General features: G+C 41.4%; 1 protein-coding gene across 4 annotated transcripts in view; it reads left to right on the forward strand.

Annotated features, from left to right (window-relative positions):
• The window catches only part of DDIAS (DNA damage induced apoptosis suppressor), a 31,954-nt gene extending 22,268 nt beyond the window's left edge, over window positions 1–9,686 (forward strand). For 2 of the 4 annotated variants that reach the window (XM_008263336.5, XM_089331909.1), the window contains 3 exons: window positions 3,525–3,686; window positions 4,882–4,999; window positions 6,880–9,686. In XM_008263336.5, coding sequence (XP_008261558.4) covers window positions 3,525–3,686; window positions 4,882–4,999; window positions 6,880–9,450 — 2,851 coding nt within the window. In that variant the 3' untranslated portion in view covers window positions 9,451–9,686. The remainder of the gene's footprint in view (window positions 1–3,524; window positions 3,687–4,881; window positions 5,000–6,879) is intronic. The other 2 variants (XM_089331915.1, XM_089331917.1) reach the window with 2 other exon arrangements.
• The last annotated feature ends 12,923 nt before the right edge of the window (window positions 9,687–22,609 follow it).

Genomic DNA, 22,609 nt, shown 5'->3' on the forward strand with positions numbered 1-22,609 from the left:
AGAATTTTAACTTTAATGAATTCAAGTATTTTATGATAATAAAATTTGAGAAATTCTTATCAGTTTTTCAACATGCTAACACTTTTCTTCCTTGGCAAAAAAGATTTATGGGACCAGCGCTGTGGCATAGAGGGTTAAACCTCTGCCTGCAGTGCCAGCATCCCACAGGGGTGCCGGTTCAAGTCCTGGCTGCTCCACTTCCAATCCAGCTCCCTGCTAATGTGCCTGGGAAAGCAGCGGAAGATGGCTCAGATACTTGGGCCCCTGCACCCATGAGGGAAACCCAGAAGAAGCTCCTGGCTTCGGATCGGCTCAGTTCTGGCCATTTCAGCCATCTGGGCAGTGAACCAGTGGATGGAAGACCTTTCTCTCTGTCTCTCCCTCTTTTTGTGTCTCTGCCTTTCAAATAAATAAATAAATATAAAGTACATAAAAAGATTTATTATTTTAAAGAATTACAGAGAGAGGGAGAGACAGAGATCTTCTATCCGCTGGTTCACGCTCCAGATGGCCACAATGGCCAGCACTGGACCTGGCAGGAGCCAGGAACTTTCCACAGGTTTCCCACATGGGTGGCAGGGGCTCAAGTTCCACAGCTTTTCCCAGGCCATTAGCAAGGAGCTGGTTCAGAAATGGAACAGCCAGGACACTAACCAACACTCATTTGAGAGGCCGGCATTACAGGTGGCAGCTTTACCAGCCACACCAGCCCCAGCACTCATTGATGTTGCATTTGCAAAATAGTTCATTATTAACCACATCTTTCCTATAGTTAGCAAAAGATATCATATAGGAAAGAATTTCAGGCTAAGATGTTTGGGTCATAAATTCACTAACTTTATAGACTTAGGCAAAAATAAAACTAATTTTCCCCTTTGTAGATAGATTCCTTCTTTTTTTCTAAGATTTGCTGCTAGGAATTTTACACTAGACCTGAATGCATTGTTTTGGGGGTTTTTTCTTTGTTTGTTTTTGGTTTTATTTTTGTTTGTTTTTAAGATTTATTTATTTATTTGAAAGTTAGAGTTACAGAGAAGCAAAGGCGGAGAGAGAGAGAAAGGTCTTCCATCCATTGGTTTACTCCCCAGATGACCAGAGCTACACCAATCCTAAGCCAGGAGCCAGGAGCTTCCTCTGGGTCTCCCATGTGGGTGCAGGGACCAAGGACCCGGACCACCCTTAACTGCTTTCCCAGTCCACAGTGGACAGCTGGATCAGAAGGAGAGCAGCCAGGACTTGAACCGATGCCCTTTTGGGATGCCAACACTGCACGTCCTGCAGGTAGCCTTACCCACTACGCCACAGCACCGGCCCTGAATGCACTGTTAATGTATAACCTCCAAAAAAAGTAATGCATACTGAGAATACTTCGTTCATTTCACTATATAAGTTTTGTTCCCTGGTGATTCACACCCAAACTGCAGCACAAACTCCAGCAGATTTAAGTAAGTTTATGTGAATGGTTGATACAGATTTATTCTCAGTATGAAAAAAAAAAATTTAGGACAGATCTAATAATAGTGGATTAAATGAAAGAATAACCTTTGTTGGAAAAACTCACTTTACAGACTCAGGATTTTAGACTCCCCCTAGTGGCTATCTCAATCCCTCTTTTTTTTTTTTTTTTTTTTTTTTTTTTTTAAATCCTAGGGATGTAGAAATTATTATCCACTGGTTTATTCCCCAGATGCTATATTAACCAGGGCAGGGCCATGCCAAAACTGGGAACCAGGAATTCAATCCAAGTCTCCCTCGTGAGTGGAGCCATCACCTGCTGCCTCCAAGAGTGCACATTAGCAGGAAGCTGGAATCAGGAGCAGAGCCAGTACTTGAACCCTAGCATTCTGATACATGATGCAGGTATCCTAAGCAGCATTTTAACAATTATGCCAAATGTCCACCCCTCACCTATCTTTAACATTACTTTCTATTTGCATTTAACATTATTTTTTATTTGCATTTTGCAAATCAAACTTTAGCAACATGAAGAAAATCAAAGTCTTTGTATTACCCATTGTCATAAAATGTTTTAAGAGGTTAATTTGCTAAATTAAGAAAAATGGAAATAAGAGTTATAAAGCATTATTACAACTAGAAAGAAAGGGATTATTGAGTAGAAGGGAGAGTACTCACAATATATAATTATGAGAGAGAAGAAGAAGAACATGTTAAGTTGGTAAGATATGTACTATACTCTTTATTTTGTCTCATTTTATCCTCTTCAGCCCTGACATTATAGACAAGGAATCCAGAAACTATCCCAAGACTAGACAACTAGTATATCGCAATAGACTTCTTCTAATGTGTACTTTTTGTTTAGAACTCCTTTGAACACATCAGATATTGCTATAAAACAAGACAGATTGCATGGTTTTCATATCTCACTTTTGTAATTTGATAAATTCTCACTATATTTCAGTGAATTAAAGTAATCTTTATAGTAGTCAGAAAATGCCATTAGTTAAGTGCTTTGTAAATAGATATTTATTATATATTCTAAGACTCTTTGTTGCCTCTCCTTCTTCTCTCTCTCTCTTACCCAGAGAGAATTTCTGTTCAGTAGTCTTCTGACTGTAGTATGCTTTTCTATCAATTTAGTGCTGCCTAATTTAAGTTGGTAAAACCATTTGTTATGAATGAAAAAATCAAAAAGCTAGTATGAAATAGTGTAAGAAACATATATTTTGTGAAGTTTACACAAAATATTTTCATTTTTTACTTTTGTAGATTTTTTTTTTTTTTTTTTTTTTGACAGGCAGAGTGGACAGAGAGAGAGACAGAGAGAAAGGTCTTCCTTTGCCATTGATTCACCCTCCAATGGCCGCCGTGGCTGGCGCGCTGAGGCCAGCGCACCACCCTGAGCCAAAGCCAGGAGCCAGGTGCTTCTCCTGGTCTCCCATGCGGGTGCAGGGCCCAAGAACTTGAGCCATCCTCCACTGCACTCCCGGGCCACAGCAGAGAGCTGGCCTGGAAGAGGGGCAACCGGGACAGAATCCGGCGCCCCGACTGGGACTAGAACCCGGGGTCCCAGTGCTGCAGGCCGAGGAAGAGCCTATTGAGCCGCGGCGCCGGCCACTTTTATAGATTTGTTTTATGTGAAAAAAAAGTTTGTTTTTTTTTTTTTTATTATTATTATTTTTTTTTTTTTTTGACAGGCAGAGTGGACAGTGAGAGAGAGAGACAGAGAGAAAGGTCTTCCTTTGCCGTTGGTTCACCCTCCAATGGCCGCCGCAGCCGGCGCACCGCGCTGATCCGATGGCAGGAGCCAGGAGCCAGGTGCTTTTCCTGGTCTCCCATGGGGTGCAGGGCCCAAGCACCTGGGCCATCCTCCACTGCACTCCCTGGCCACAGCAGAGAGCTGGCCTGGAAGAAGGGCAACCGGGACAGAATCCGGCGCCCCAACCGGGACTAGAACCCGGTGTGCCGGCGCCGCAAGGCGGAGGATTAGCCTAGTGAGCCGCGGCGCCGGCCGAAAAAAAAGTTTTAATGTATATCTCCACACTTTTTTTTCCCTACTTTTCCAGGTCCAGTTGTCCAAAATGTGGTTCTACTGATGAAGCTGAAAATGCTAGTTACAGATATAAACTTTCCTTAAAAGTTGCAGAATCAAACAAATTGTTTGTCATTACTGTATTTGGAAGCTGCTTAGATACATTTTTTGGACTTACTGCCACTGGTTTGCACAGGTAAGAATATTTAAAGCATATTTTCCTTGGCTGCTTCTTTAATATGCCAGTAGCATTTGAAGATACATGTTTTTTATGATAATGTGCATTTAGTAAAAAGAATCATTGACCTTAGGTCATTGTTTCGTCTAAAAGGAATCAAAGAACCAGCCAGCCTTTGTCCTAGCAGTTGAGATGCTGCTTAGGATACCTTCCATAACAGAGTGCCTGCTCTGCTCCCAATTCCAGCTTCCTACTAACTTGCACCCTGGTAGGCAGCAGATGATGACTCAAGTAGTTGGGTCTCTGCCACCCACTTGCTTGCTCACTGACTTTGTCTCTCTTCCTCTCCAATAAATAAAACAAACATTTTTTGAAAGATCATTAATAAGAAACATGCTTTTTCATGAATGCATATTGTGATGATGTAAGGCTCTTTTTTTTTTCTTTTTTTTTTAGGACAACTAAACTAATTAGAATATTGAATCACAAAACTCTAATCCAATTAGAGAAATTTAAACTAATAAAATAAAATCATTTCATACTGAAGGATGATCTAAATTAAGGTTAGCATTCAAGTGGCTAAATTTCCCTCCAGCAGGATAAACTATTTGAGGGAATGTTTGCATATCAAAAGTTGAAATTTTGTCATTTTTCATTTGTATTGCAACTTCATCAGCATCTTGTGACCTGTTCAGATTTCCTTCAGAATCTATGAATCTATGTAAGCCATTGAACCTTTTCTTCGCCTCTCAATCCACCCCTTACTCACTTGGCAGAAGTCTTTTGTCCATGCCCTTACAGTTGAGAGCAAACTGGTTTGAAGAGACAGAAAAGAGACTGCAGCCAGCTTGCCAGGGAAGAAAAAAGACTTCCCTCTTCAGTGAGGTGAAGGGCTAAAGTTTCTACCATTGCTTTCACTGCCACTTTTTTTTTTTTTTTTTTTTTTTTGATTGCTGGACCTGTTGATTAGACAGGCATCTAATTTATTTACACTGATCCTCTGTTTTTTTGTTGGCAGGGGCAGGTTGGTTTGTTTGATTTTTCTTGTGCTCTGGAAAACTGGAGAGAACAAACTGTGTAACTCATAAAGTTATTTTTCCCCCCTCCCTTTATGTAACTCAAAAGATTCAAACTAATTGTATGTTCTGGCTTCATGGCAAAGTAAAATTTCAAACTTTATCTCTTCACATTTTTTATCTTCTTTCCAATAAAGGTATATTCAGGATCCTTGTAAAATTTTGGATATACTGGACAGCGATACAACTCAGAGCCTGTTAACTAAAGCAGTTGAAACTTGCTTTGTTGGACAAAGCTTTATTTTTGGAGTCACGGTAATTGAGACTAGTTTTCTTTTTAGTATTCTGTTATTTCTATTGTAAATAAAATGATTTTAATTTTCCAGATAATTTTCAGGAGTTGTATAAACATGAAGATCTATAGAATCTTACATCTTTAAATTGTAAAAATAGCACGTAGGAAATCTGTTAAAACACCATGTGTGGCAACTTCCTCTTTCAAAAGTCAAAGTAGCCCAGTTCGGATGCTTTTAGAGCTTTGAAAATGTAAATTTCTTTTAAGTTCAGAAGTGTTAGATAGTTGATTTCGATATTTGGTGTTTATGTAGCCTTCCAAATTTTGTTCATTTCTGTCATCTATAAAAGGAAATGTAAGGAACTAGATTGAAAACAAAGTATCTGAGTGTTAAGAACATTAAGAATAGATTAAGAAAGATGGTCTTAAATAATTATAAAAGTGACTGTAGAGGAAATAAAAAGAATATACTGACTCTAAAGCTGTAATAATTTTTCTGTTTCATCTATACTAAAGAAAAAAAAAATGGAAGTTTTTCCACATTGGAATCAGGGTTTCAAAAAAGAGGAATAGAGTACTCCACAACTAAAAAGTAAGAAAAACCAAAAATGAAAATGAAACCAAGAGCTACAGAGTTTCTTTCTCTGTCTCTGTCTCTCTCTCTCTCTCTCTCTCTCTCACACACACACACACACACACACACACTCTTACTCTCTTGCTCTTTCTGCCTCTCTTCCCTTAACAAATGGAGACATTTCTTTAAACTCTCAAAAGTTTATGGAAGCTAATGAAAACTACAGTGGTAGCTACCATTTATTGAGCAACTACTATTTGCTGAGTATTTTGCTGTTTTCCATATTACTGCTAAACAATAATCTTACACTCTTATCCTTATTTTATAAATGATAAAACTAAGCTCAGAGCCGGCGCCGCGGCTCACTAGGCTAATCATCCGCCTTGCTGCACTGGCACACCGGGTTCTAGTCCCGGTCGGGGCGCCGGATTCTGTCCCGGTTGCCCCTCTTCCAGGCCAGCTCTCTGCTGTGGCCCAGGAGTGCAGTGGAGGATGGCCCAAGTGCTTGGGCCCTGCACGCCATGGGAGACCAGGAGAAGCACCTGGCTCCTGCCTTCGGATCAGCGCAGTGCGCCGGCCGCAGCGGCCATTGGAGGGTGAACCAACGGCAAAAGGAAGACCTTTCTCTCTCTCTCTCTCTCTCTCTCTCTCTCTCTCTCTCTCTCTCTCTCTCACTGTCCACTCTGCCTGTAAAAAAAATAAATAAATAAAAAATAAAATAAAATACTAAGCTCAGAGGCGACTGGCATTGTGGCACAACAGATTAAGCCACTGTGACACGAGCATACCATATCTGAATGCTGATTGGGCCCTGGTTGCCCTGCTTCCCTTCTAGCTTACTGCAAATACACCTAGGAAAGCAGAGGAGGCTGCCAACAAGTGCTTGGGCCCCTGTAACCCATGTGGGAAACCAGCCTGTGGTTCCTGACTCCTGGCTTCCTCTTGGTCCAGACCTGGCTATTTCAGCCACTTGGGGAGTGAACAGTGGGTGAACACTCCCTCTCCCTCTCCTTTTCTCTCTATCACTCTGCCTTTCAAATAAATATATATAATCTTTTTTATTTTTTTTTAAGTTCAGTGATATTAAATAACGTGTCCAAAGCACAGCAATACTACTAAATTCTGGAACTAGGATTTAAAGACAGGTTTCTTGATTGCAAAGTTTATGGTCACTTATGTATGCTATTCTGCCTATAACACTAAAGGAATTGAAATTAGAGGATATGAGGTTTGTAATTATATCAGCTTTGACCTTTTAAATCCCTGTTTCAGATGAGTCAAGGAAAAAGTTTTATTCTTTCTTGACTTCATTTACTTCTTTCACAGAATTTTGAAACCCAACGTGGACAAAGTTCAGATTCCAGTAACTTCTTACAGCAGTGCTACGATCACAAAAGAGAAGTCAAAGCACTAGTAGCTTGCCAAATTATTCTGCCAGACCCAAGTGTTGCAGGCTTCACTGTCATTGACTACTTTCATCAGCTATTGCAGACTGCCAACTTCAGGAAACCTCACTGTGCCTCCCAGTCACCTAATAGCCACTTACTTACTTCAGATCACTCAAATAGTGATCTCAGCAGCACATATGGCTCTGACAGCACTTCTTATTTTTTTGAGTCCTGTTACAGAGAGAAAGTTTCAAGATTCTGGCAGCCATCACTTGAACTCACTTCCATTGGTTCACAACACACAGATAATGATGATTTTTCAGCTTTAGAACAAAACAAGGTTATTGGTACTTTTCACCAGAACAGAAAGTATTTCTCCTTTGCAGAGGCCACAGACTCCAATAGCTGCCATGATCCCATTCAGGGTTCATGGAGCCTTGTTTCATATATGGATAAAAACAGTACAGCAGAAAAATTGGATGTAGAAATTGGCTTGCAAACTAATCAGCTGAGTACACTACCCAGCAGTTATCATGATGTTGGACTTACTGACTCTAATTTGTTCCTTTTGAGCAAGCGAGAGCCTCTTGACTCAAATAACACAAAATCCTTCCACAATGTAATGGAAATTAAAAATAGGTATACCCAATGTGAGCTACCATGTAACCAGCATCAGGACGCAGATTCCCCCACTCACCTTCAAGAGAAATCTCTGTATTATTCACCTTCACCCCTCAAACTTGAAGAGATAACTAGTGGTTCCCAGGATTGTGACTCCAAGATTTGGGATGATCTGCCATTTTCTGAAAGCCTGAATAAATTTCTGGCAGTTGTTGAAAGTGAGATTGCTGTAACCCAGAGAGATGCCTCTCACAGGAAACATGATGCAGGTAACAGCAGTGAATTCCATGCAGACCATAGCAGGTTGTCAACGATGCCTCCGAGTGCTGAAGCCTTGCACACACCACCTGTAGCTTTAAGATCATCACAAGCAACAGTTGCCACAGACTCTAGCAAAGATAATTTCCTCTCCAACTGTGAAACAAATTCAAGTTCTAGTGTTCAAAAGGAGTCACAACCAGATAGCACAACTAGTCTTGGAAGAAATATTTCACAATTTTTTCTACACAATACTATTCTGTCAGCTGCCTTTCCTTCTTCAAAAGATTCAGAAACAACACTTAAGACTATCAGAGATGTACCTTGTGGGGATGAAAGTTTATGTAGGCCCATTACTTCAGAGAGTGACCATTCTTGTCTGAGTATCAAATATTTTAATGAATGTGGAGGAAAATCATTTTCAGAAATGAATGAGAAGTTGACAGCATTGTGTTCTAGGAAGTATGATGATGTTTCTGATCTTTGCAAATTAAAAAAACAATCTTACAGGTGGCCAAAAAACAAAGGTGATGGTTTTACAATATGTAGGAAACTTACATACTCTTTAGAAATTTCTTGTAGTAGTCCAAATACAAGTATAAATACACTGAAAGATATCCCTTATGGACATATCAATGATAAGTTAACACAGAGCTGTTCTGCTGGCCTTGAAGGTAGCTACAATGCTTCTGCTGATCTCTTTGATGATGTGTGTAAAGAAACAGGTGTTGCAACAGAAATTACCAAAAAATCACAGAATATTTTGTTGCATTTGGGAACATCTCTGGCAGAAAGTCATCATGCAGAGGCTGATTTTTCATTGAAATCACTTTCTGAAAACTCCAGTCAGCCTTCACAGAAATTATCCATGCAAAACATATCTGCCTGTACGCATCCAAGAGCATGCTCCCCTCCACCTCTTTTTCAATCAGATTCAGAAGATGACTTTGAAGATAGCCAAGACTTTGTTCCATGTTCACAGTCAACTCCAGTTGCAGGGTTCCAGAAAACAAGAATTTATGGCATAAACAAACTTTTCCAAAAAATTACAGCTTATTCAGACGTTGATGCTAACAATAGAAAAACAAGGATTTCTCCTAAAAATGACAAACTGGGAGCCACCCCAAACTGTCCAGAAAATATAAAAACACCCAACCAGATACCCAGAAGCCCTATTATAACTAGTATTTTACAACCAGAAGTTTTCAAACACAGTCATATTGCTGAGGGCCTTGAAACTGATAGTGATGATTGGGTCCCCCCTACCACAAAAAAAGTATTTGTTTCTGATATGCTTGGATTCCAAGTCATGAGTCTAAGGAAATGCTTTGCTGCACATAATTCCCCAGATCAAAAAGAATTACCAAGGAAGAAACCGAAACATGCCAAACAAAGAACTGATGACTGTTTAATTAAGAAGAAGTTCAATTTAAAGAATACTCTTACAGCAATAGTTACAAAACAGAAAACTCCTAAATGTAGCTGTAAAAGTTCAGCCTGGATTTCCAGAGAGTCAAATCTTGGACTTGATTCTTTTTCAGAAGTCAAACATTACTTTGCATTTTCAGAAAATTGCCCCTCTGCAGCACCTGAAACCAAAAGTGCTTGGTCACCTGAATTATTTTCATAAAAGGTCACCTGAACCCAATATCTGAACTTTTTTATGAACATAAATCTTCTGGAAACTTTCCTCCGGTGTCTTTGAAAATGTAAAGCCATTCTTTCCCCCAGAACACTATGATTTAGAGATTGAGCACTTTATTTTATATTGTTGAGTGTACTTTAGTAATATTGTTAATTTTGCTTTATAAGCATATTTGTTAAAATCACATGTACATCTAGAAATAAAGCATTTGAAAACCAAAATTGAAGTCTTAATCAGTTCAGAACAGAAAATACCTGCCGTATATTAGGCCAACTATACTGAGTTTTTTGTTTTTTTGTTGTTGTTTTGTTTGTTTTTTGACAAGAAGAGTTAGAGAGAGAGTTATAGACAGTGAAGGAGAGAGAGAGAAAGGGCTTCATTCCGTTGGTTCACTCCCGCAATGGCTGCCATTGCCGGCACTGTGCTGATCCAAAGCCAGGAGCCGGGTGTTTCCTCCCGGTCTCCCATGCGGGTGCAGGGACCCAAGCACTTGGGCCATCCTCCACTGCCCTCCCAGCCCACAGCAGAGAGCTGGACTGGAAGAGGAGCAACCGGGACTAGAACCCGGGGTGCTGGCACCACAGGCAGAGGACTAGGCGAGTGAGCCACAGCGCTGGCCTATACTGAGTTTTTAATCAAAGCTGATCTCAAATTTTAGTCTGCCAGGTAAAACAGATATAAACAATTTTAAGACAATGCAAAAGGGGTCCAGTTTGTAGCATAGCAGATTAAGTCACTACTTGTGACACCAGCATCCCATATCAGCACCAGTTTGAGTCAGCTGCTGCACTTCTATCCAGCTCCCTGCCTAGAAAAGCAGTGTAAGATATATCTGAGTCTGTCTCTGCCACTCTGTCTTTCAAATAAGTAAATCTTTTTAAAAAAAATATGCAGAAATGTAACAGTATAGGTGTATAATATATATGGCACATGTGTTGCTATGGAAACAGAAGCAGTTAACCCAGCACTGTTACTGTTTAGAAGTCAAAGTATTCATTGACTACTTACTGTGCCAGGCATTATGCTTGGTACTGGAAAGTCAAAGACAAAAGTTAAGATCCCCTTCCCCCAGACTCAGTTGGGTAATCAGATAATGTGAATCTGCTAAAGTTTATAAAAAGTTAAGTTTGGAGTGTTGATAGGAGCAAAAATGCAGAGCAGTTTTCAAACATCAAGTCACAACTGCACCATGTAAAATATTGTATGTATCCCTTATCAGCTTCCTTTGCTATTCCCCATAGCAGCTATTCCAGATCTTCACTCTGTTGATGCCACCAAGCCCACTGCTGCACTTTGCCTTCTACTTGATGGAGTTTGATTGAAATCATCGGTATTCCCCCTCAATTTCCCACATCCACACCTACTTCCTTTCCTGTAACTGGGCTCACAGTTTCTTTCCTCTGGTCTCAGAAAATGATGCACACCTTAGCATTAGTCCTTCTATTTTGTTTTTTGACCTATTATACACCACCTTTGGGGTATTATAAACAATATTCCTCATCACCTTCCTGCTCTACTGGATCTTTCCCCTTCCCTAACATTTTGAGAATTTGCAAAATGCTCAAAGGTTGAAAGAATGGTACAGCGATAGAACATTCTATTAGATTCATTCATTCTCAACATTTTACCTTTTGTCTACATGCTTGTTTTCTGTTTCTATATAAACATTTTTGCTTTCTCATGAAGCATTGAAAGGTTGCTGCAGATAGAACATTTCACTCCTAAATACTTCAATATGAATCTTCATAGAAGAATTTTCTGCATAGGCACAATATCATTAGCACACTGAAGAAAAATAACAGTATTAAAATTTCATTTTGGGGGCCAATGCTGCCTGCAGTGCCAGCATCCCATATGGGTGCTGGTTTGAGTCCCGGCTGCTGCACTTACGATCCAGCTCTCTGCAATGACCTGGGAAGCTGTAGAAGATGGCCCAAGTCCTTGGACCCCTGTGTTGCAGTTGATTTCTCAACAATGTTGCAGTGGATTCATTTCTGAGAGGAGGAGCATGGTGGGGACAAGAGGCGCAGAGTCACCACATAGACCCTGGGAGTCGGATGAAAGCGGGCTTGAGGCAAGCAGCTAGCAGACTCGTTTATTTCAGTTAGTACAACAGCTTATATAGCCAAGACCAGCCAATCCAGTCAAGGAGCAGTCTATGCCCCAACCAATCACAGCCTGTTGCTGGGCAGTTTCCAAAGCCATCCAATCACAGCCTGTTGTCAGGCAGGCTCCATTGCCAGGTGGGATTCAAAGCCATCCAATCACAGCCTGTTGCCAGGCGGTTTCCAAAGCCATCCAATCACAGCCTATTGCCAGGCAGGCTCCGTTTGCCAGGTGGGTTTCAAAGCCATTCCTGAGTAACTGACTCTCGCTTGCCAGCCGCCGTCTTGGCACGGCCTTCTCATTCCACCACACCCCTGTACCCACGTGTGAGACTAAGAAGAAGCTCCTGGCTCTTGGCTTCGGATTGGCACAGCTTCAGCCATTGTGGCCATCTGGAAAGAACCAATGGATGGAAGACACTCTCAATATCTCTCTCTCTCTCTCTCTCTCTCTCTCTCTCTCTCTCTCTCTCCTCGTTCTCTCTCTCTGCCTCTGCCTCTCTGTAACTCTGCCTTTCAAGTAAATAAATGAATCTTTAGGGAAAAAAAAAAGGAATTAGCCAGCCGTATTTTTAAAAAAAGAAAAATACTATTTTTTTTAAAGATTTTATTTATTTATTTGAGAGGTAGAGTTACAGGCAGGGAGAGAGAGAAAAGACTTCCACCTGCTGGTTCATTCCAAAATGGCCACAACAGCTGGAGTTGGGCTGATCCAAAGCTAGGAACTTCTGGGACTCCCACCCGAGTGCAGGGGCACAAGCAATATGGCCATCTTCCACTGCTTTCCCAGGCCATAAGCAGAGAGCTAGATCAGAAGAGGAGCAGTTGGGACATGAACCAGCACCCATACAGGATGCTGGCACCACAGGCAGAGCCTTAGCCTTCTATATCACAGTGCTGGCCCCTGAAATGCCATTTAATATTCAGTTCATATTTAAATTTTTCTATTTGTCCTCAAGTTATAATTATTTGTTATTTAACCAGGACTTAATCAAGGTTTATCCTAAGTGGTTGGTTGTTGCCTCTGTTTCTTTCAAAAATTTTACCTCTTATTTTCCATAACATTGATTTCGTGGAAAAAAATCAAACCATTTTCTAGAGTGCTGCATTCTGATGTTTGTTGCCTTAAAATATCGGGATTTTGTTCCTTTGTCCGTAATATTTCATATGTATTAAACTAGAGACAAAATATCAATTTGTCCTGCTGTTTGTAAACTAGATTAGATTGTTTGGCTAACATGTTATGTACCACGTTTCCATTGTACATTTACTTTTTTTTTTTTTAAGATTATTTATTTGAAAAAGTTACACAGAGGAGGGGCTGGCGCTGTGGTACAGCGGGTTAACGCCCTGACCTGAAGTGCCGGCATCCCATATGGGCGCCAGTTCTAGTCCCGGCTGCTCCTCTTCCGATCCAGCTCTCTGCTATGGCCTGGGAAAGCAGTGGAAGATGGCCCAAGTGCTTGGGCCCCTGCACCTGCGTGGGAGACCCAGAGGAAGCTCCTGGCTCCTGGCTTCAGATTGGCGCAGCTCCAGTCATTACAGCCAATTGGGGAGTGAACCATTGGATGGAAGATCTCTCTCTCTCTCTCTCTCTCTCTCTCTCTCTCTCTGCCTCTCCTCTTTCTCTGTGTAACTATTTCAAATAAATAAATAAATCTTTAAAAAAAAAAAAAGTTACACAGAGGAGAGGCAAAGAGAGAGAGAGAGGTCTTCTATCTGCTGGTTCACTCCCCAGATGGCCCCATAATGGCCATAGCTGTTCCAATCCAAAGCCAGAAGCCAGGAGCTTCTTCCAGGTCTCTCATGCAGGTGCAGAGGCCCAAGGACTTGGGCCATCTTCTACTGCTTTCCCAGGCCATAGCAGATAGCTGGATCAGAAGTGGAGCAGCTGGGTCTCGAACTGGCGCCCATATGAGGTGCTGGTGCTTCTGGCCAGGGCGTTAACCCATTGTGCCACAACGTTGGCCCCATGTACAATTACTTTTTAATTTTTTTTTAACTTATTTGAAAGTACAAGTTATAGAGAGAAAGGAAGAGACAGACCTTTCTTGTGCTGGTACACTCCCCAAATGTCCACAACAGCCAGGTCTGGGCTAAGCCAGCTTCTTGTGAATCTCCAATGTGGGTGCAAGAGCCTAAACACCTGGGCCATCTTCCATTGCTTTCCCAGGCATTTTAGCAGGGAGCTAGATGAGCAGTAGAGCAGCCAGGAATTGAACCTGTGTCCATATGGGATGCCAACATTGCAGGCAGTAGCTTTACCCACTCACCACAATGCCAGCCCCTTTTCTTTCCTTTTGAACAGTAAAAAGTGCTAAGTATGTGCCCTAGCAATTAAAACCACCAGTTAGGATGCTTGCATCCCATATCAGGGTAACTGGGTTTGTACCTGGCTCTGGATCCTGATTCTAGCTTCCAGCTAATGCAAACCCTAGGAAAGCAGTGGTGATGGTTCAAGTTGTTGGATTCCAACTACCTACATAAAAGTCCTGGGTTGAGTTTCCAGCTCCCAGCTTCAGCCTCTTTTGTAGGCATTTAGGAAGTGAATCAACAGATGGCAATTCTTTATTTCTACCTCTCAATTTTTAAAAAAATTATAATCACTTGCCACTTAAGTCACTATGGATTCAATTTTTACTTTTTAAATGATTTGTAGTCATTTGTACCTTTCTTTCCTTTTGGTACTCCATGTAATACTCCTTCTTACTACTCAGTTAGTTGACTTCTTATGCATAGCCAACCTCCTTTGAAAAATTGGGGACAGCTCTGTGGCTCAGCAGGTTAAAGCCACAGACTGCCGCACCAGCATCCCATAGGGCCACTGGTTTGAATCCCAGCTGCACCACCTCTGATTCAGATTGCTACTGTGCCTGGGCAAGCAGAGGAGGATGGCCCAAGTGCTTGGGACCCTGCACCCACATGAAGCTCCTGGCTCCGGAAGAAGCTCCTGGATCCTGGCTTCGGCCTGACCCAATCCTGGCTGTTGCAGCCATCTGGGGAGTGGACCAGTGAATGGAAGATCTCTGTCTCCTTGCTCTGTAAGTCTGCCTTTTAAATAAATAAATAAATAGTAGTAGTCAACTTTCATACTATTTTTCAACCTGTTAAAATCTGTTGTAGGCCGGCGCTGTGTCACAGCGGGTAAAGCCGCTGCCTGCAGTGCCAGCATCCCATATAGGCACTGTTCGAGACCTGGTTGCTCCACTTCTGATCCAGCTCTCTACTATGGCCTGGGAAAGCATAGAAGATGGTCTAAGTCCTTGGGCCCCTGCACCCATGTAGGAGACCCGGAAGAAGCTCCTGGCTCCTGGCTCCTGGCTTCAGATAGGCCCAGTTTTGACTATTGCAGTCAGGTGGGGAGTGAACCAGAGGATGGAAGACCTCTCTCTATCTGTACTTCTCTCTGTAACTCTGTCTTTCAAATAAATAAAATGAATTAATATAAATAAATAAATCTTTTTAAAAAATCTGTTGCTCCTCTCCACCCTAGTGGCTATGGTATCAGTGATTTTCACTCAAACCCTGTGGATTTGTTACCTCTTATTTGATCTCTTTGAACTTCTTTTAATTCTAAGATACCACTTCCATGCATTCTGTATTCTCTTGGTTTCTGTTTCTTAGTCAAGGCTTCGTATTTTTACAGGGCCCTTGTATATATAAACAATTTTAGTTAAAATTCATGTATCAATGTAAGATTGAGGATGGCTTGTAATGAGGGGAGCAAAAAGCAGTGGCATGTGGAACATCTCTGAGCCATTTCTTAGGTGTTTTACTTTGTCATTTATTCCTTAGAATAACATATGAGGATTAAGGACAATATCTTTCCTGTAAAATGTATAGTGAGTTTACAAAGGTCTAGTAACTCAAGTCCAGGGTCACATCCAGTATACTGATTGCCTCTCATGCGGTTAAGGGGAAATGCTACATGAGCCCCCATCTCTCAGGCTAGACATTTTCTCTGAAACATCTTTTTCCTTCTTGTTGACCAATGGCTTCAGATACTTAAATAACTTAAGGTCAAGTAAAGGTTAGGTATTGTAGAGTTCTTTTCTCTAAGCCATCACTTGTTTTTCAGCTGAGAGTAATTTGTGATGTGAGTAGAGATTTTCCAAAGGGGAAGAAATTAATTCACCAGTAAAATTCTTACCTTTTTCATCTAATAAGATCCAGTCTGTTTCCTCAGTTCTTTTTGGGTGCCAAGTTAAAGTCATGATGGGCATGCCCACCTGGCCTATCAATCTTCACAGCTCCTTCACACAGGCTTAAGCATTTTCTGCTGACTAGAGACATCAGCTCTGCCAAGAGTCTGGTGTTTGTCTATCCTTTGCCTGTCTTGCGTAGGAAATGATAAGTCAGAACATGGCAAAACCTAGGGCTTACTAGCAGCCTCCATTTTGTGTTAAGTAACTGCAAGGGTTAATTAAGCACTGGGTTGGTAGATATACTAGCACTTGTAATCAGATCTGGGTTCTGTATATATTGGCTATAATCTCAGAAATTGAAAAATCAACCAACCCAAAGCATGATGAAAGTGGGTATTATTCAAGATGGTTTAAACAGCCCTCAAATCCAGCAGTAGTTAGGGAAGCATGTAACCAGTCTGATGATTTAAACTTAAGGTATGTATGTTTGGCAGAACAGTTCTATTTCATCAAGCCTTAAACAAATTACTTATCTCAGGGCTTTCAGATTGGCTGGTAACAGATGACAACAGATTGACTGAAAACACTTGAACAAATATTAATTTGAACAAGCTAAATGAACATTATTAAGTTAACTGGTGTGAATAAATGTCATTGACACTATGTTATAACTCTCCTTGATCTTGGAGCATTTTTTCCTTATATAATACAGGGTAAGTAGATATGATGACTCTGATATTAAACATACATCTCTGAGTATCTAATAGATTGATTAATCAAACACTATCTTAATAGCCTCAGATGACTGACATTTTATTTCATAAATGAAGTATTAATATTTATTGTGTGCATACTTTATGGCAAACACTAAGGTGCTTTACCTGTATTGCATTGAATCCTCAGAATGACACTGCATAGGTAGACCTAACAATTTTAGAGACAAACTGAGGCACAGAAATAAAATAACTTACTCAGGGTCACAATTAGTATATGGCTGTCTAGAGTTCAAATAGCCTGTTGTCTGTAAAATCAAGCTCTTCCCACCAGTGTCAATACAGAGATTGCTAATATCCACTCTTCCTTCTTTGTAAAAAAAAACCTGATTATTCAGAGTGGCAACCCTCCTTGCTGAAAGATCCTTGCAGACCAAGTTCTGGTCAGAGAAATATAAGTGGAAATGTTTCACAGAACTACTAAGAATTCTCCTTAGAATGAAGGAAGTAAGACTTTCCTCCTTGCTGCTATCTCTGGGATGTGATGACTAGAGCTCTAGCTGCCATTTGGACCCTAAAATGATCTTAAAAACAAAGACCTAAATGAGAGCCCATGAAACTGCAGGACCAGCCCCAGGCTACCAACTTCTACACCTCACATGTGAAAAAGGAACTTAAAATCATATACGGCCAGCACCGCGGCTCACTAGGCTAATCCTCCGCTTGCGGCACCGGCACACCGGGTTCTAGTCCCGGTCGGGGCACCAGATTCTGTCCCGGTTGCCCCTCTTCCAGGCCAGCTCTCTGCTGTGGCCAGGGAGTGCAGTGGAGGATGGCCCAGGTGCTTGGGCCCTGCACCCCATGGGAGACCAGGAGAAGCACCTGGCTCCTGGCTTTGGATCAGCGCGGTACACCAGCCATAGTGCACCAGCCAAGACGGCCATTGGAGGGTGAACCAACGGCAAAGGAAGACCTTTCTCTCTGTCTCTATCTCTCACTGTCCACTCTGCCTGTCCAAAAAAAAAAAAAAAAAAATCATATACGGTGGGGCTGGCACTGTGGTGTTGTGGATAAAGCTGCCGTCTGCAGTGCCAGCATCCCATAAGGACGCTGGTTCAGGACCCAGATGCTCCACTTCTTATCCAGCTCTCTGCTATGGCATGGGAAAGCAGTAGAAGATGGACCAAGTGTTTGGGCCTCTGCACCCATATGGGAGACCCGGAGGAAGCTCCTGGCTCCTGGCTTTGGATGGGCACAGCTCCGGCCATTGTGGCCATTTGGGGAGTGAATCAACAGATGGAAGACCTCTCTCTGTCTCTGCCTCTGCCTCTCTCTAACTCTGACTTTCAAATAAATAAATCATTAAAAAATTCATATATGGTATATGTCCAAATAATTGTAACTGTTATGCCACATACATCAGGATTCCACCCACATTTTGCCTTGCACAATTTTCTAGAGCCAAGGAATTCTATATTTTATGACCCATTGATAAGTATAACAGCTAAGTGAAAAAAAAAAAAACCGGCCGGCGCTGTGGCTCACTAGGCTAATCCTCCGCCTAGCGGCGCCGGCACACCGGGTTCTAGTCCCGGTTGGGGCGCCAGATTCTGTCCCGGTTGCCCCTCTTCCAGGCCAGCCCTCTGCTGTGGCCAGGGAGTGCAGTGGAGGATGGCCCAGGTGCTTGGACCCTGCACCCCATGGGAGACCAGGAAAAGCACCTGGCTCTTGGCTCCTGCCATCGGATCAGCGCGGTGCGCCGGCCGCAGCGCACCGGCCGCGGCGGCCATTGGAGGGTGAACCAATGGCAAAGGAAGACCTTTCTCTCTGTCTCTCTCTCTCACTGTCCACTTTGCCTGTCAAAAAAAAAAAAAAAAAAAAAAAAAAAAACCTCAGAGAAAACAGTTTGTTGTATGTCTTTTATATGTCATACCCATATAGGTACTTCATTTTCTCACTAACTCACCTCTCACACACCTAGTTGCTCACAGATCCTGCATTCCCATTTGATGATGTATACACTTTCTGTTTTCGGGAACACTACTGGGATTCTGTCTTTCTCCTATATCATGAATCATTCCATGATCATTCCCATCAGTGCTAATATATCCTGCTTTAAAACCAAAACTCTTGGTGCCAGTGTAGTGGTGCAACAGGTTAAGCCACAGCCTGCAACGCCAGCATCCTATATGAGCACTTGTTTGAAAATTGGCTATTCTACTCCCAATCCAGCTCCTTGCTAATGTATCTGGGAAAGCAGCAGAAAATGACCCAAGTATTTGGATCCCTACACCCATGTGGGAGACCCAGATGGAGTTCCAAGCTCTTTTTTTTTTTTTAAGATTATTTATTTATTTATTTGAAAGTCAGAGTTACACAGAGAGAGAAGGAGAGGCAGAGAGAGAGGTCTTCCTACATCTGCTGGGTCACTCCCCAATTGGCCACAACAGCTGGAGCTGAGCTGATCCAAAGCTAGGAGCTTCTTCCAGGTCTCCCATGTGGGTACAGGGGCCCAAGGACTATGGGCCATCTTCTACTGCTTTCCCAGGCCATAGCAGAGAGCTGGATTGGAAGTGGAGCAGCCGGGACTCGAACCAGCGTCCATATGGGATGCCGGCACTGCAGGCGGTGGCTTTACTCGCTCAACAGTGCTGGCCCCTCCAAGCTCTTGGTTTCAGCCTGGCCCAGCTCTGGCTGTTGAGGCCATTTGGGTAGTGAACCAGCAGATGGAAGATATATCTGTCTCTGTCTCTCTGTCTCTGTAACTCTGTCTTTCAAATAAATGAATAAATAAATATTTTTTTTAAAAATTTAGGTCTTATAATCTCAAAAACCCTTATCAGCAAAAACTCCTTAAAATAGTTTACTCTGTAAGCACTGTCTCTATTTCCTCCACTGAAATGTTCTTTCAGGGTTACCGATGATCTTCATATTGCTAACTCTATGATCATCTTTTACTCTTTATATTTTTTAAAATGTATTTATTTATTTTTTATTTATGTATTTATTTGAAATACAGAGATACCCAGAAAGACAGACAAATATCTTCCATCTGCTGGTTCACTCCCCAAATGCCCACAGCAGTTAGTGCTGTGCCAGACCAAAACCAGGAGTCTGAAACTCAATATAGGTCTGCCACATTGGTAGCAAGGAACCAACTACTTGAACAATATTACCTGCTGTCCTCCAAGAAGTGTGTTAGCAGGACACTGGATCAGAAGGGCCAGGGTTCAAACCCAGGCACTCCAATATGAAATGCAGGCATCCTAAGTGGCAACTTAGCTGCTGCACCAAACACATGCCCTTTATTTAACAGTAGATCACTGCCTCATTAAAAGACTTGTTTCACTGGGCTTCAACATCATTGCCTTAGTTTTCTTACTATTTCACTGGTCATTACTTCTGTCTCCCTTGCTGACTGAATGTTGGAGTGCCCCAGAGTTCAGTCCTCAGAACTCTTCTCCACTTATCTTCTTTGGTGACATCACTTTTATGACTTTCAATATTCAATGTATTCTCTCTCAACTCCCAGATTTCTATTTCCAGCTTGATCTCTTCTGAAATTTCAGGCACATCTGAGTCCAACATCCTAAACTCAATGGACCTTAAACCAAACTCCTGATTCACTCCATCCACCAAATCTGTTCCTCCTGCAGAGTTCTTCATATGTGTAAATGTCAATATAACACTACCAGTAACTTCAGTCAAAAATCTCATACTCATTGTTAACTCCTCTTTAAATCTAACCTATGCACTTGGCATATATGCTCTGTCTTTAAAATATATAGAGATCTGTGTTTGAAGTTATTAAAGAGTTACTTTAAACTTTATAGATATAATAATGCTTTTGTAGTTCTTTTTAAAAACATAATTGGGCCAGTGCCGAGGCTCAATAGGCTAATCCTCCACCTTGCGGCGCTGGCACACCGGGTTCTAGTCCCGGTCGGGGCACCGGATTCTGTCCCTGTTGCCCCTCTTCCAGGCCAGCCCTCTGCTATGGCCCGGGAGTGCAGTGGAGGATGGCCCAAGTGCTTGGGCCCTGCACTCCATGGGAGACCAGAAGCACCTGGCTCCTGGCTTCAGATCAGCGCGATTCGCTGGCCATGGCGGTCATTGGAAGGTGAACCAACGGCAAAAAGGAAGACCTTTCTCTCTGTCTCTCTCTCTCACTGTCCACTCTGCCTGTCCAAAAAAAAAAAAAAAAAAAAACATATTTGATGATATTTAATTATATGATGTATGGGCTTGCTCAAAAATAACACAGAATGAAGAAAATTGGTTGAAATGTATATGAAATAAAGTTGGCCATAAGCTGATAATTATTGAAGCTGGATTATATGTACACACACGGAGGTTCATTATACTACTGTACTTTAATCTGTTTGACATTTTCTCTAATATGAAGTTAAATAAAACATAGCTAGAATATGAGCACATCTCACAATCTTCACACCTACTCCTGAGACACAGGTCATCTCTCTCCTGTATTGTAGTGATAATCTCCCTAAATATTCTCCCATCTTTGCCCCTTTACAATCTATCCTCAGAAGAGCTGCAGGCTGATCCTGTTAAAATGTCAGATCACTCTTCCACTTAAAACACTCCAAGAGCTGCCATCTCACTCTGAGTAGAAACCAAAGTCCTTGCAACATCATCCAAGGAACTATGGTCTATGCCATTACCACACCTCAGACTTTACTCTTTGCCCCCCACTCACTCGTTTTGCTTTAGCAATGCTGGGATCCTTGATGATCCTGGAATTCCAGGAATTCTTTTGCTTAAAGGCCTTGGCATGTTCTATTCCCTCTGACTAGAACACTCTTCACCAAGATTTCCACACTGTTCCTTTCCTCATTCCCTTTAAAAATATTTTCAAATGACAAATTAGTGTCTTATTCCTCGACCGCCTTATAAAAAACAGCAACACTCTGGCATCACTTTCTCTCTCTTGCCTTGGCCTATTTTTTTTTATTAATTATACCAACACTTGACATATTGTACCTAATTTCCTACTCCTCCCTTGCTATGATGTAAATTCCATGAATTCTTTATTTATTTTTACATTTTGTCCACTGCCATCTGCCCAGTGACTAAAACACTACTTGGCACATAGTAAAGTGATGGATAAATAAGTGGTGGCAAGCGTTGAGATCCTCACTTTGTAAATAAGGAAACTAAGTAAAAAGAGGTTAAGTAACTTACTCAAAGTAGCAGATATTTTGGCTTAAACTTCTTTGCACTCTTCATTCCCTTTGCCCAGAGAGCTTTTCAAATGCAAATCAGATCCTTGATCTTTATCTTCCCTCAAAACTTGTGTACTATCTACTTTAGCCGCTCAAAGTACTTCACAAACTTATCATGAAGATTAAATATAACTATCAATAAACATTGTAGAATATTAGGCCTTATACAGTTGTTAGTTTCTACAGGTTCATCTCTAAGATCAAAGGCAGAAAGACACTGTTTTCTCCAAGTTTATTTTGATCTAGATGTGAAAATATAACTATTCTCTGGGAAGGCTGAATAAACTCCAGATATGAAAAGTTAACTAGGATGTCTTATGTTATTCATATTTGGTTTCTTGTAAGTAATGGAAATAAGATATTTCAGTTCCTTAAATGTAGTACAGTTCTTAAAATATTCAGATATGAGCACCTGGCTGAAGGCACACCCATGTGATTGTGGCTTAAATATAGCTCCAGGTTTCATCTCTTGTGTGCAGATGTGTTTGGGGGTATGTAAATAATACATATCAGTTACAGTCTGCCAGTTAGCATACATAGGATAATAGAGTTAATTAATGAGCATGACCCTCAGGTTTTTCAAAATACTGATTTGTAACTTGCCAAAGAATTATATATCTAGGGCATTATGTTGTTCAAATAAGGAGAAAAATGATTTCAACATTTAGATATTTGGGGAAAAAACCACATTTATACCATTTTTTCCATTGATCCATAATGACATATATGAGTGAGCATTTTAAAATGCAATGCAAGTTTTCAAAATTCCCATTTAACTAATGGAAAAAACATGTAAAGTGAAGTAATTTGTCCAAAGTCTCTTAGTGGCAAAACAAAAAAGAGGTCAGAATTTTTCCTCTAGCTAAAAGCATTTGCCTCCCAGTCTTTGCTGCTTGTGACTTATTAGGTCATATTAGAGTCATATGACATTACCAATA

This window comes from Oryctolagus cuniculus, chromosome 1 (genome assembly GCF_051225735.1).
Source record: "Oryctolagus cuniculus isolate XC-2025 breed Fujian yellow rabbit chromosome 1, ASM5122573v1, whole genome shotgun sequence".
Taxonomy (NCBI): Eukaryota; Metazoa; Chordata; class Mammalia; order Lagomorpha; family Leporidae; genus Oryctolagus; species Oryctolagus cuniculus.